At 40.5% G+C, this 13,364-nt stretch overlaps 1 protein-coding gene across 1 annotated transcript; it reads left to right on the forward strand.

Annotated features, from left to right (window-relative positions):
• Positions 1-2,982: 2,982 nt before the first annotated feature.
• On the forward strand, positions 2,983-5,074 carry LOC135084510 (uncharacterized). The gene is made up of 2 exons (XM_063979287.1): positions 2,983-4,774; positions 4,861-5,074. The coding sequence occupies exon 1, from the start codon at positions 3,132-3,134 to the stop codon at positions 4,614-4,616; it is 1,485 nt and encodes a 494-aa protein (XP_063835357.1). The 5' UTR covers positions 2,983-3,131; the 3' UTR covers positions 4,617-4,774; positions 4,861-5,074.
• The last annotated feature ends 8,290 nt before the right edge of the window (positions 5,075-13,364 follow it).

Below are 13,364 nucleotides of genomic sequence, written 5' to 3' on the forward strand. Positions count from 1 at the left end.
GGTGTCCGCCTCCTAACGATGAGGCCCGAAGTGCGCGCGGAGTCCCCGCGCGCTTTGGAGAGAGGGCGTCCTATTCAGACGCCTTATGGGAGAGGCTGCGGCTGTAGCGTGGGGGCACGCACCCGAACAATTTGTTTGACTCGCGGTGTGCCCCACTAAGCGCGACCAGAGGGACCCGACTGGTTTTTAGTGGGTAGGCCCTGCTCTTCTAGCAGGGAGAGCCCCACATAACCCATTGGCCCCCCCGAGCCATTGGGTATGCAACTCAATGCATTTTCCAGTCGAAAAAAAAAAAAAAAAAAAAAAAAAAAAAAAAAAAAAAAAAAAAAAAAAAAGATACAGCAAGATTAATCTAAGCCTAACAATAATCTTAACGATTAAGAATCGGAATAGGATTCCGAGTAAAACATATGGTGGGTTGTTGGCAAATAACCCCCATAAACCCAACCAGTGAAGGTCAAGTTTTTCCCGGGAGAAAGGTAAACTGTTATTGGACCCGCAAAGAAATTAAAAGAACATAATTGGAGGCATTTGAAAAGTAGGTAATACCACAGAATAATAATAAGTACGTAATACCAGGCCTGTTCATCTCCGCGAGTTTTATTAATAATCTAAGACAGCAAGTTGATCGTCAAAGCGTGCCATTCCGATATGTCCAAATGGACATACATGGTCGAGTGATGTTCATGTAATCCGATTACAACAATCGGTTACGATGATTTTACGAGGACAGTAGTACTACTGTTCGTACGAACGCGGTAGAAAGAAGAAATTATTTACGGATTGAGAATTGTAATACAAGCACAAGTAACAAATAATTAATTAGAATAAAGTAGCAGTAGAAGAAGTATAAAGTAGCATTGTTTTTAATATTTATCCTGCGATGTACTCTTAAGAGTTAAAACCATGGTCCCTGTATGTGGTGCACTCATACCGATCCCGACGAACTCATAACAATAAGACACACACTGATCCATGTATTCATGCACTTGACAAATTTATGTCTTGAAACGCTGGTAGGGTAAAAAAAATAACGAGATTTGACGATTTGTAAGAATTAATTTATTTTAAAAAGGTAAATAAAGATGTTTTTGGTTTTGTATTTAACAAATTATCAGTTTTATCGGAATTAATTAATTTTCGAATCGAGTCACACGATATCATTCGATGACTTAGCAAATGCAGTACGATGATACGATTACTTTTACGTTGCGGCAATCACTAAAATTCGCTAAAATGACACTAATGACGTTTAAAAAGTGGCACGCTCGGCTTCACAGATATGGATTAGAGTAGATACAGCAAGTTGCTCGTCAAAGCGTGCCATTCCGATATGTCCAAATGGACATACATGGTCGAGTGATGTACACGTTGTTAATTGTAAGCCGATTACAACAATCGGTAACGATGATTTTACGAGGACAGTAGTACGAACACGGTAAAATGAATAAATTATTAACGGATTGAGAATTGTAGTTAACAACACAAGTAACAAATAATTAATTAGAATAAAGTAGCAGTAGAAGAAGTATAAAGTAGGATTGTTTTTAATACATATCCTGCGATGTACTATTAAGAGTAATGTATGTGGTGCACTCATACCGATCCCAAGGAACCGTACTTACTCATAAGATTATGACACACACAGATCCGTGTATTTATACACCAGACAAGTTTTTGTATTGAATCACTGGTAGGGTGAAAAAAATAATGAGATTTGACGATTTGTAAGAATTAATTTATTTAAAAAGAAAAATAAAGATGTTTTTGGTTTTGTATCGGGCCCCCGGGAAACCCCTAGTGCCAGACTTTTTCAAATAGACAGAGTAGAGGCATCTGCCTAAGGAAGTTCTATAATTTTGCCATTACCTTTTTTATAAATGACGGCGGAAGAACAATTTTATTCAAACCTTTTGATTTGTTTTGATTATTTTATAGGGCTTGTCTAAAGCACAATACTATTCATTGCACTTATAATATAATTATGAAGAAAAATCTTTTGTGTTTCATTTTACTTCCAACGTTTTTTACCAAATTGAATTTTGTCGTTTAGAAAAATCTTCAAAACTAGGTAACCTGACTTAGCTTTATGAAACAAAACGTATTGGCAAAAATACGCATTTTTACATTTATTAAAAATAAAAAGTTTGAGTGAATAGTCTTTATTTTATGAAACTAGGCCAGGTACTTACTAGGATATTTAAAAGTATGGAATTAAGTATGAATTACTAGTAGAACTATTTATCATAATGGAAAAACGATCATTACTTCCATAAACATAAGGCACAACAAAAATAAATAATGTAGAATAACGTCTACCGCTACAAAATTATTTTAATCCACAGTCAGACTAGCTATAAATTTAATAAAATTACAGTTTTATCGGAATTAATTAATTTTCGAATCGAGTCATACGATATCATTCGATGACTTTGCGAATGCAGTACGATGATTACGATTACTTTTACGTTGCGGCAATCACTAAAATTCGCTAAAATGACACTAATGACGTTTAAAAAGTGGCACGCTCGGCTTCACAGATATAGATAGATGCAGCATGTGAAAAAAATTGTATGAAGCCGAGCGTGCCACTTTTTAAACGTCATTAGTGTCATTTTAGCGAATTTTAGTGATTGCCGCAACGTAAAAATAATCGTATCATCGTACTGCATTCGCAATGTCATCGAAAGATATCGTGTGACTCGATTCGACAGTTAATTAATTCCGATAAAACTGATAATTTGTTAAATACAAAACCAAAAACATCTTTATTTACCTTTTTAAAATAAATTTAATTCTTACAAATCGTCAAATCTCGTTATTTTTTTACCCTACCAGAGTTTCAAGACATAAATTTGTCAAGTGTATGAATACATGGATCAGTGTGTGTCTTATTGTTATGAGTAAGTACGGTTCCTTGGGATCGGTATGAGTGCACCACATACAGGGACCATGGTTTTAACTCTTAAGAGTCTCCCACCCACCACACCCTACATAGCCGAACCGTGGCGGCGCATAACCACACCGGGCCCGCAAAGCCCTGGGGCACTAAATACCCCCTAAAAGCTCGCACCACACTTTCACCATGGGCAGGTGGCAGTGTGCGTTACTATCTTCCGCCCGCACACCTTATGATGGCAGACTTTAAAAATGTATTGCCCCAGGAGGGTACCACCGAAGGTGGAGAATCCCTCACCGGACCCAATCCGGTCTGTCCCACGTACTCTGGGGGGGACAAAGAATGCCACAAGCCAGGATCTAGCCTGGATTTAACATGCCTAGCAGAGGCGATCCCATCCACCGCGCCGGTCGACACCCTGTCGCCCTGGAACGTGGTGATGCACAAGCGGCCCAAGAAGGGCGATAAGAAGAAGCAGCAGGAGCAGCAACAACAACAACAGCAACGACAGGGAAGCAAACCGGCTCGTGTTCGTCCTAGCAGGCGAGCGAGACAGAAAGCCCGCCAGTCGCTAAACTCACAAACACCCCACGTGGCGGAAACGCAGCGTGAGAATCTGCCGTCCACCTCCAAGGTGTTGACCGATTCGCAGGGCACCACGAAGCAAAATCCTCCACCACCACCACCACCACCACCACCACCACCACCACCATCATCATCACTACCTCCTCCTCCCCCACCCCCACCTACGTTACCCAGTCAGGCGAAGGGTAAGGCTCCGGGAGGTTATCACGGTCGGCGGACTGCAGCGACGGCAACCCCTGCGCTTGAAAAGGCGCAACCTGGGAAGTGTGAACGCGCTTCAGCGAAGCGCGCCCGACTGGACGAAACCAGGTCTCCCAGGGGGGAAGCCAAGCGTGCAAAAACCGACGTGAGGCCAAAGCGGACGATGAGCTACGCGGATGCGAGTCAATCGCATCTGCAGATAGCGGTGACCACCGTCCCGCCGAGGGACCTCACTATGAGCCAAGCGGAGCGGATCCGTATTGCTATCGATGATAGAATCACGGATACTGCTCTAACCCCAGGCATGCATGCTCCGTCATTGCGCGGTCGTCCCTATCTTTATGAGGGGGCTTTCGCGTTTTGGTGCGAGGATGCAAGGTCCCGCGAATGGCTGGAGAACCAGGTGAAATCCATTCCCTCACCTATCCCGGACACAACCCTGACAGTTGTAAAGCTGTCAGAAGTAAGGAGGAAACTGAGAGCGGGACTTCTCCTACACAGCCACATTACCGACCCGGTGACGCTGCAAAAGGTTATCAGTAACCAAAACCCCTGGTACAAGGTGGACACCTGGCAGTGCATCAGCGCCTCGGTGACAGAGGGAGCAGAAGAAGCGGAGGAAGGTCTGTCGTCTAGGTACAAAGTAGTGTACCTGGTCCTGGGGATCCCTGAGGACCAAAAACAGACCATCCTCGATAGAGACCGTCGGGTATCACACCTGTCTGGTGGTGGCTACATCAGATTCTTCAGTAGCAAGGAGGAAGAATCGGAGGCCACCACCACAACCACAGCAGCGACGAAGGAGACGTCGACCCCTGAGCCTTCCACCTCAGCTCCCCATCAGGGTCAGAGCGAGTTGGAAAAAGCCTCGCCACTAAAGACGGAAGGAGGGACCAGCGAAGACGAAGATGGCCTCCTCAACAGTCCCTAAGTCCACCATCGACGTCATACAAACAAACCTCCAGCACAAACAAATAGCGGCGGCGTCACTACGCAGGGTGCTGGAGGTAAATAACAATAGGACCGTCGCCCTGATCCAAGAGCCCTGGATCAGAAACAACAAAATCTGCGGCCTAAACAACACAGGAGGTAAGTTACTAGTAAACACCTCCATTGATAAACCAAGAACGTGTATTTACATGCCGAATACGTTAAGCTGTACCATGTTAAATCAGTTCTGTTCCAGAGATGTCACCGCAGTGAAAACCGTGACAGAACAACAAACCCTAGTGCTAGCCTCAGTGTATATGCCAAGTGAGGATGCAGTTCCCTCACAAGAACTCACCGCACTGGTACAACACTGTAGAGAGCAGGCCTGGGGCTTGATCATCTCCGCAGACTGCAACGCACACCACCCGCTGTGGGGAAGTACGGATACAAACAAAAGGGGTGAGTTACTAACTGAATATTTATTCCAATCGAACCTGAACATTATGAACAAAGGAGCTGAACCCACCTTCGTAAGTTCAAGGTACCAAACTATAATAGATCTGACGCTGGCAACACATGAGGCGGCGGAACTGATTGAAGGCTGGCATGTGTCAAACGAGCCATCCTTTGCAGACCACCGACGCATATGTTACCAAATAAAAATGAAACTAACTGACCCTGTTCCATATCGTAACCCCCGTAAAACCGATATAACAAGGTATACCAAAATACTAACCAAAACACTTAACGATACACAAATGACAGATGTAACACTTAGCACTAACAATATAGAGCTAAACATACAACACCTCACAACTGCTCTAACGAAAAGCTACGTAGAGTCATGCCCAGAAGTTACTCCCAAAGTTGCGAACAAAGGTTCCTGGTGGGGGCCGGAACTTGAACGCCTTCGGAAAAAACTCAGGACACTTTTCAACCGAGCGAAAAACACCAGAACCAATGAAGACTGGAACAAATACAAAGAAGCACAGAAGCACTACAAGAAGCGGATCAGATTCCGTAGTAGAGAACACTGGCGCAATTTCTGTAGTAGCATAAACTCAACAAGCCAGGCTGCTAGGATTAAGAAAATCCTTTCAAAAGGTGATCTCAATCTACTGGGCTTCCTAAAGAAGGAAGACGGCACCTACACGAACACGGAAGATGAAACAAGCACAATGCTGCTAAAAACACACTTTCCGGGTTGTAAGATCACATCGATCGCAAGGTGGCAGGATGAACAACAAAGCACACCGACAAACGAAGAGTGGAAAATCGCCAATAGTATAGCAACAGCGGATAAAGTAAAATGGGCGCTAAATAGCTTTCAACCCTTTAAATCCGCAGGACTGGACGGAATCTTCCCAGCGCTATTACAATGGCAAACAGCCCAAATACTCAAGTACCTAGTACAGATATACCGGGCATGCATAGCTTTCAAATACATACCCAAGCCATGGAGGGAAGCAAAAGTAATCTTCTTACCGAAACCGGGAAAAGAAGACTACACACAGGCAAAATCCTTCAGACCAATTAGTCTAACATCGTTCCTACTAAAAGGACTAGAAAGATTGGTAGACCGACATCTCAGGGATGGCGTGCTGAAAAGCAAACCACTACACCCCCAACAACACGCCTACAGGAAAGGCAGATCAACAGAGTCGGCTCTACACATGGTAGTACATAAAATAGAGTCGGCCATCACAAACAAAGCGTCAACTCTTGCTGTCTTCATAGACATAGAAGGAGCGTTTGATAAAACTATGCACAACAGCATAAACCACGCCCTGGAACAATTCAACGTAGAACCAGCCGTAAGAAGCTGGGTCACTGAACTAGTTAGTAAAAGGGCGGTTCAGGTGGTGGCGAACACGACTACCAGAGCAGAGGTTGTCAGAGGATGCCCTCAAGGAGGCGTCCTATCGCCACTACTATGGAACATGGTAGTGGACAGTCTGTTAAGGAAACTAAATGACAGAGGGTACACGGCCATTGGATATGCAGATGACATCACCATACTGTTAAACAGAGGGGCTGAAAACGTGCTATGTGAAATAATGCGTTCAGCCCTGAACATTGTTGAAAACTGGTGCAGCGACCACCAGTTGTCAGTAAACCCAAACAAAACTGAACTAATCCTTTTCACTAACAAAAGGAAACTACCAGAGCTCCAGCTACCAGAACTCTTTAAAACAAAACTCTCCCTCTCAACACAAGTGAAGTATCTGGGCATCACCTTTGACCACAAATTGAACTGGGCGAGTCACATTGAAAACAAGACAAAGAAAGCCTGTATAGCATTTTATCAGTGTAAAAGACTCATTGGTAGCAGATGGGGTCTTAACCCAAAGATAACACTTTGGCTCTACACATCAGTTATCAGGCCCTCTGTCACTTACGGATCAGTTGTCTGGTGGCCCAGAACAAAACTATCCACAGTAAGATCAAAACTCCAAAGCCTGCAACGTCTAGCAAGCATAGCGGCCACCGGTTGCATGAGAACCACACCATCGGCATCACTTGAGTACCTTCTGAATCTTAGACCCTTAGATCTCATCATTCAGGAGGAAGCGCAAGCAGCCGCTCTAAGACTTAAAGGAAACGGCCTATGGAAGCAAAACAAGGAGACAGGACACTCTGCGATCCTGCAGAAAACCATAAAAGAAATACCTCTCACTGAGGCACCAATCGATAGGATACCCTGTGAACACATTTTCGACCGAAGATATGATATCCAACTTACAGCGGAGACGCGAGATTACTCTGGAATCAATGAAGTTAGGATATACACGGACGGCTCCAAAACTCAAACGGGTACAGGAGCTGGTGTCTTCTCGAATGATCTTAATATAAGAATATCAACAACTTTAGATAAACACAATACAATTTTCCAAGCAGAATGCATTGGAATCACCAAAGCAGCACAGGCGGTAACAGCCAGAGACATCCGAGGTCTAAATATAAGAATTATCTCGGATAGTGCATCCGTACTGCAAGCGCTACAAAGCAACACAATAACAACGGCCCTTATATTGGAATGCCATGAAGCGCTCCAAGACATTGCAGCTGTAAATGGAGTTACCCTACAATGGATCAAAGGGCACAGTAACTCTTTAGGCAACGACGCAGCGGATGAACTGGCAAAAAGAGGTTCGGACACAACAGTATTTGGCCCGGAACCAATACTGCCGATACCACAAGCACAGATCAGGAACTGGCTGCGTTCCAAAACAGAAGAAAAACACCACACAGAATGGAAAAATAGCGAAGGATGCAGGCAAACAAAAGATGCGGTTCCGGACGTATCGAAAAAGTTCTCCCGCAGCCTCATCAGACTAAACAGGGACAGCATCCGCAAGGTTTTAAGTGTCATAACAGGACACTGTATGCTAAACAAGCACCTATACAACATAGGTGTCACAGACAGCCCACTGTGCAGGGGGTGCATGGAGGCAGAGGAAACACCGCAGCATGTGCTCATGGAGTGCAGTAGCGTGGAAGAACAACGGGCTCAATTTCTTCGATCACCGTCGTCGCTACAGGAAGCTTGCAGCAGCCTGGACGGGCTGCTCGCCTTCTGGGGGGATCTGGGGTGGTTGGAGTAGGAAGATAATCCACAAATCGCGCACAATGGCCCTATCATGAGGCTAAGTGCGGTATTCGATTGCCCTGCAAAACTAACTAACTAACTAACTCTTAAGAGTAGGTACATCGCAGGATATGTATTAAAACAATGCTACTTTATACTTCTTCTACTGCTACTTTATTCTAATTAATTATTTGTTACTTGTGCTGTTAATTACAATTCTCAATCCGTAAATAATTTCTTCTTTCTACCGTGTTCGTACTACTGTCCTCGTAAAATCATCGTAACCGATTGTTGTAATCGGATTACATGAACATCACTCGACCATGTATGTCCATTTGGACATATCGGAATGGCACGCTTTGACGATCAACTTGCTGTATCTACTCTAATCCATATCTGTGCTCGGCTTCATACAATTTTTGACACATGCTTCATCTATTCATATCTGTGATCGTACCTATATTAAAATGTCAGTTTCATGATAATTTACTTTATATCGTTTTGTGTCTTGTCACCGGGCGTTATTTCATTTATTTATACGTAGGTACAGTAGAAACATAATTGGTGCCAGCAAAGTATTTTCTATACAAATATCGGAGTCCAAAAATCGCCTCTGATTACTGACTCACAATAATTAAAGTAAGTGGTGCTTTTAAAAATACCACGAGCCAATATTGTTACCTAGTTACCTATTCAGTTTGCAATAATACATTTTTAAACTAACAATAGGTAGGTACCTACTTACCTACCTTCGCAGAAAACAAAACCAAGGAAGCTTCATTGTTCTATTTAAAAAGGTACATTATTGTAAAGCTTCCTGGGTAGGTATGGTTTAAGCGATAGTAAAATAAAAGCAGCCTTTTACAAAACAATAGCCGAAACCATTCAAAAAATAAAGAAATTGTATTTTAATACCACGTAGCACGTAGCAGGCGCGTAGGCGTGGTGTTTTAGGGGCTTTCACAGCCTGAGCTCTGTTAGCCCACACAGGTTAAGTACCTACCTAACAGTTTTAGTTCTCAGGCTACAGCAGTCCTGGATCTGTCAATAGGCCGTATAGGCCGCGGCCTAGGGGCGGCAGATTTCAGATGACGCTTACTCGATTTCAGAAGATAGGTACATAAAAGTTAAATAAAGATCCAACCCCACCCTAGCCTACGGGCGGCAAAACTGTAAATCAGCCACTGGGCTACAGGCAACAAAAATAACTTGATCTTCATGCAATACACGATTAAAATTATTATAAAAGAAGTCGTAGGGTAATTGCGCCGGTTTTCCGTCCAGCTCCTGTTTTCGTCCATTTGACCGACTTGCCACAAACAAATACGGAAAATTAGAATACAAACCTAACTTTCCGTGCAAGTTTGGACTTGTTACAATCTATAATATCTAAGTAACAGTTCTGCCTGCATGAAAATGTAATTTGATAAGTAATAACTCCAATAAAATCTACGGAAGTTGCTGCTGCACACAGGTGAATGGAAAACGTCGTCAAGTGAGAAAAAAAACGTGCTGGTAGGGAACTTTTATGGTATGTTTAATTACTGTTTTATCTACTTTATGTAAATGTTTTTGGCACGTATGTCTAATTATTAGCATAATAAACACTATTTTAAGGGTTTATTAAAGCTTTTGTATAGAAATCTTAGATAATTAAGTGGACTAATACTAGCATAACAATTTTGCAAGATTTTGGTTTTCGTCCACGTGGACGGAAACCCTGACACCTAGTTAATATTTTTAATAATCATTTTACTTCAATGGACCTACAAAATACAATGTTTTTCTTCCAGTATGATCTTTATTGCTATTACAACAAACATTTTAGTTTACGTCCAATTTTTAACAGTGATAAACCCATAAAAACCGTTAAAAAGATGTGGACGAAAACAAAAAACAGCTTTAAACGTTGTTGTGTTTTCGTCCATGAGTCCATAAACAAGCTCTGGGGTGGACGAAAATTAAAATTAGCTATTCCTGTAGATTCGTTTTCGTCCATTTGTCCTTCGACCTATTGCAATATTTTCCTAAATTTAGGTAAGAAACATAATTATTTAAATCTTTTTGATATCATTTGAAAGCTAACAAAATTACCTTTTAAATGACATACCACAATCCATAGTTACTGTATTGTAGAATTGGTTTTAAGTTAATAATTCAACTGCACCCTTTTTTCTCAACAGTGGTCGAAAACTAGCGTACACTAGGACGAAAACTGATTTTTTTGGACGAAAACTAGTGAAATCGCCTCTTTTGCATAAAATATTTTTTATAAAAAAACCCGTGGTATTTACTTATTGTCATATAATATTAACGTAAAGTAGACTATGTAAGGACTAAAACGACATATGATACATATGAGTAAGGGTATTTTAAAATATTCATTTCGCATCACAAAGTTGGCAACTCCGATAATTGGACGAAAACTAACGCACTTACCCTACATCTAATGCCTGATCTAATAAATAATACGCAATATTAATACTAACTCCTTAACAAAGAAAAAGGAAAAAAATATATTTTGCCAATTGATTACAAAATAAGGCATTATTTAAAAAAAAAATAGCTTAATTTTTTGTAGTGTCGATGTGAGGTCATACTGTAGAGTAGAGGGGTATTTTGTCGGTACAAAAGCATTTCAGACTGCTCGATACGATACGACCAATAAATAATCTTGACTGGAGGAGCGTCTCATCATAAGTTTGGGAACCAATAAAATAAACGCAAACGAAATTATTGTAATAAACTGGTTTATTTGTAATTAATTTACTTTGGCATGTTGTCATTAGCTCAGATCATAGAAGGGAATGATCCCTTTCTATGATCTGAGGTGATTAACAAACACATCATTTCTTAGGCTAAGTTGCACCACCTAACTTTGACAGTTTGACAGTAACTATGACGATAACTGGAGTTTTTTGTATGGAGTTTGACAGATTTTTGACGTTTGTCAAAGTTAAAGTAACATGGTGCAACCCAGCCTTAGACTAATAAATAATTTCAGAAAATACCACGACTTTTCTAAGAAGGTAGGTACATAATATTACCAGAAAATACAATAAATGTATAAATAAGCTATTGTTTATTGAAAACCCCTAACAACAAAAGAGAGTATAAAAACAAATCAAACCTTTGAGATAAGGTTCAATATCGTATGACTTTTGTGTGAGTGTTTCAACCATAATAGACCCTAGTTCCCTTTCTCAGGTAGATAGACGGGGATTAACAGGGTGGAAACGAGAAGTTACAAAATCCAAAAATTCAATGTTACCAGCTTCCATAATCTGTAACCTATTATTGGTACCATTTGAAAGAGCTCGTGAAGCACTTTCAGAATCAGTAACTAGTTTTTCGATATCTTGTATAGTTTAGAAATAATCGAGTGAGATCACTTATCGTTCCATATGTATAACCACCCTGTATAATCCGGCTGTATCTCCAGGTCACCTAGATAAATTCCATAGCAGCTGTAATAGACATTTAGGTACATACATTTACTAATTTTGGTGATAAATAGGCATTTTGTATTAGTTTTTGTATAACGCCTGAACAAAAACAAAGGGTAATATTTTGGTGTTATACCACAGAATAATAATAAGTACTACCCTACAGAAGTTTTACTTCGCGAAGGTATTTAAAAAAATGTATGCTCAATGTCATTTACAATATGGTGTAATTTGGCCTGTCTCAAGAGTCAAGCACCATTTTGTTGACAAACGTCAGTGATCGGCACTGCGCCGAAGCTATAGGGCTGACTTCGGTAAAATGATGTGACGTGAGGTGCCAAACTGCGGAAAATGGCGGAGGAAATACATGATTTAGCATGAATAATATTAACTATTTATTTACCTCTCAGTGTCTTGAGGCAACTTAAAAAAGTACATTCTGTGTTTTTATTATTATTTAGGCAGTTAAATACTGCACAGTATTTAGTACACCATTTTCTTCCATCATACACATTGAGTTATAATGTACTACGTACTAGAGAAGACATGTCAACTAGACTGTTTCTGGCACGCAAACAGGTCCATGGACCGAAATTCAATTAGTATCAGTATTGCCAGAAGGTTACTTTTGTAACCTTTTAGGTTACTTTTGAACTGCAGTGGTTACTTTTAGGTTACACTAATGAAAAGGTTACTTTTAGGTGATTTTTCAGAAATTGTAGAATTAACTTTTACAGGTTATTCAGTAAAAAATATTAATAGTGACAATTTAAAAATTATGTCATAGACTGCATTTAAACATGAATTTGATTTATTATTTGTTAAAAAAAAATGAGTTTTAGCGAATGTTTTTCGATAGTGAAACGCAAATCCATGAAACGTTTTTATACGACCGGTCACTTTTCGGTCTTCATGGAATAGTCAAAATTTCGAATTGAGGTAAACGATTGATGATCAATTGTATTCATTTTCCATCCATGAACAACCTTACACAATCTCTCCGCACCCCCCCCCCCTTTTTATTCAAAAAGGTTACATTTTATTATATTTCTGGTAATTTCTGACAAGACCCGACTGGCAACACTGATTAGTATGTGCTCAGCGGTTGCTGTGACAACACGCTTGAGTGCAGTTTTGTTTTTGAAATATGCCATCCTATAGACGAAAATACTGTTCAAATAACTCCAGATACATATTAAGTAAAAACTTAGATTAATAAAACCTAGATGGATAGTCTTCATACAAACGCTTCGTCAAGAGTGAGGCAAAAATCTTATGTCATTAGTGTCAATTTTGTTGGGGAGTGTAGACAGTGAAGGCGATTTTCCCGAAAGTAGGGAAATTTTTAATACGTTTTTAATTATTTTATAACTAACAAAAACAAAACGCATCATGTACTTACTTATTTATTGAATTCAAAGTACCTACCTAATTACAATAAGATAAATCGACTGAAAAGTCTCGATTTCATAAAAAAGGAAGTGTATTTGTACGGCGAACAATTGGGAAATAAATTTTCTTGTTACTGGTATCATTCCCGTATTTAATTTTTGAAAGCCAAATTCAAGCAAAATACGCGTCGAATCGTAGTACTTACTTATGAAATGTAACACTGGTCACTTTCTTTAGTTTTTCTGATGTATTTAGACACCCTTTCACAGCACAAACCGTCTTAATTAATTAAAAGTCGTCGGACGTGTTTACCAATTTTTCA

Source organism: Ostrinia nubilalis, chromosome 26 (genome assembly GCF_963855985.1).
Source record: "Ostrinia nubilalis chromosome 26, ilOstNubi1.1, whole genome shotgun sequence".
NCBI classification, from domain to species: Eukaryota; Metazoa; Arthropoda; class Insecta; order Lepidoptera; family Crambidae; genus Ostrinia; species Ostrinia nubilalis.

Coding starts and splice junctions, on each gene's coding strand:
- LOC135084510 (XM_063979287.1), top strand. CDS start 3,132: ATGATGGCAGACTTTAAAAATGTATTGCCCCAGGAGGGTACCACCGAA.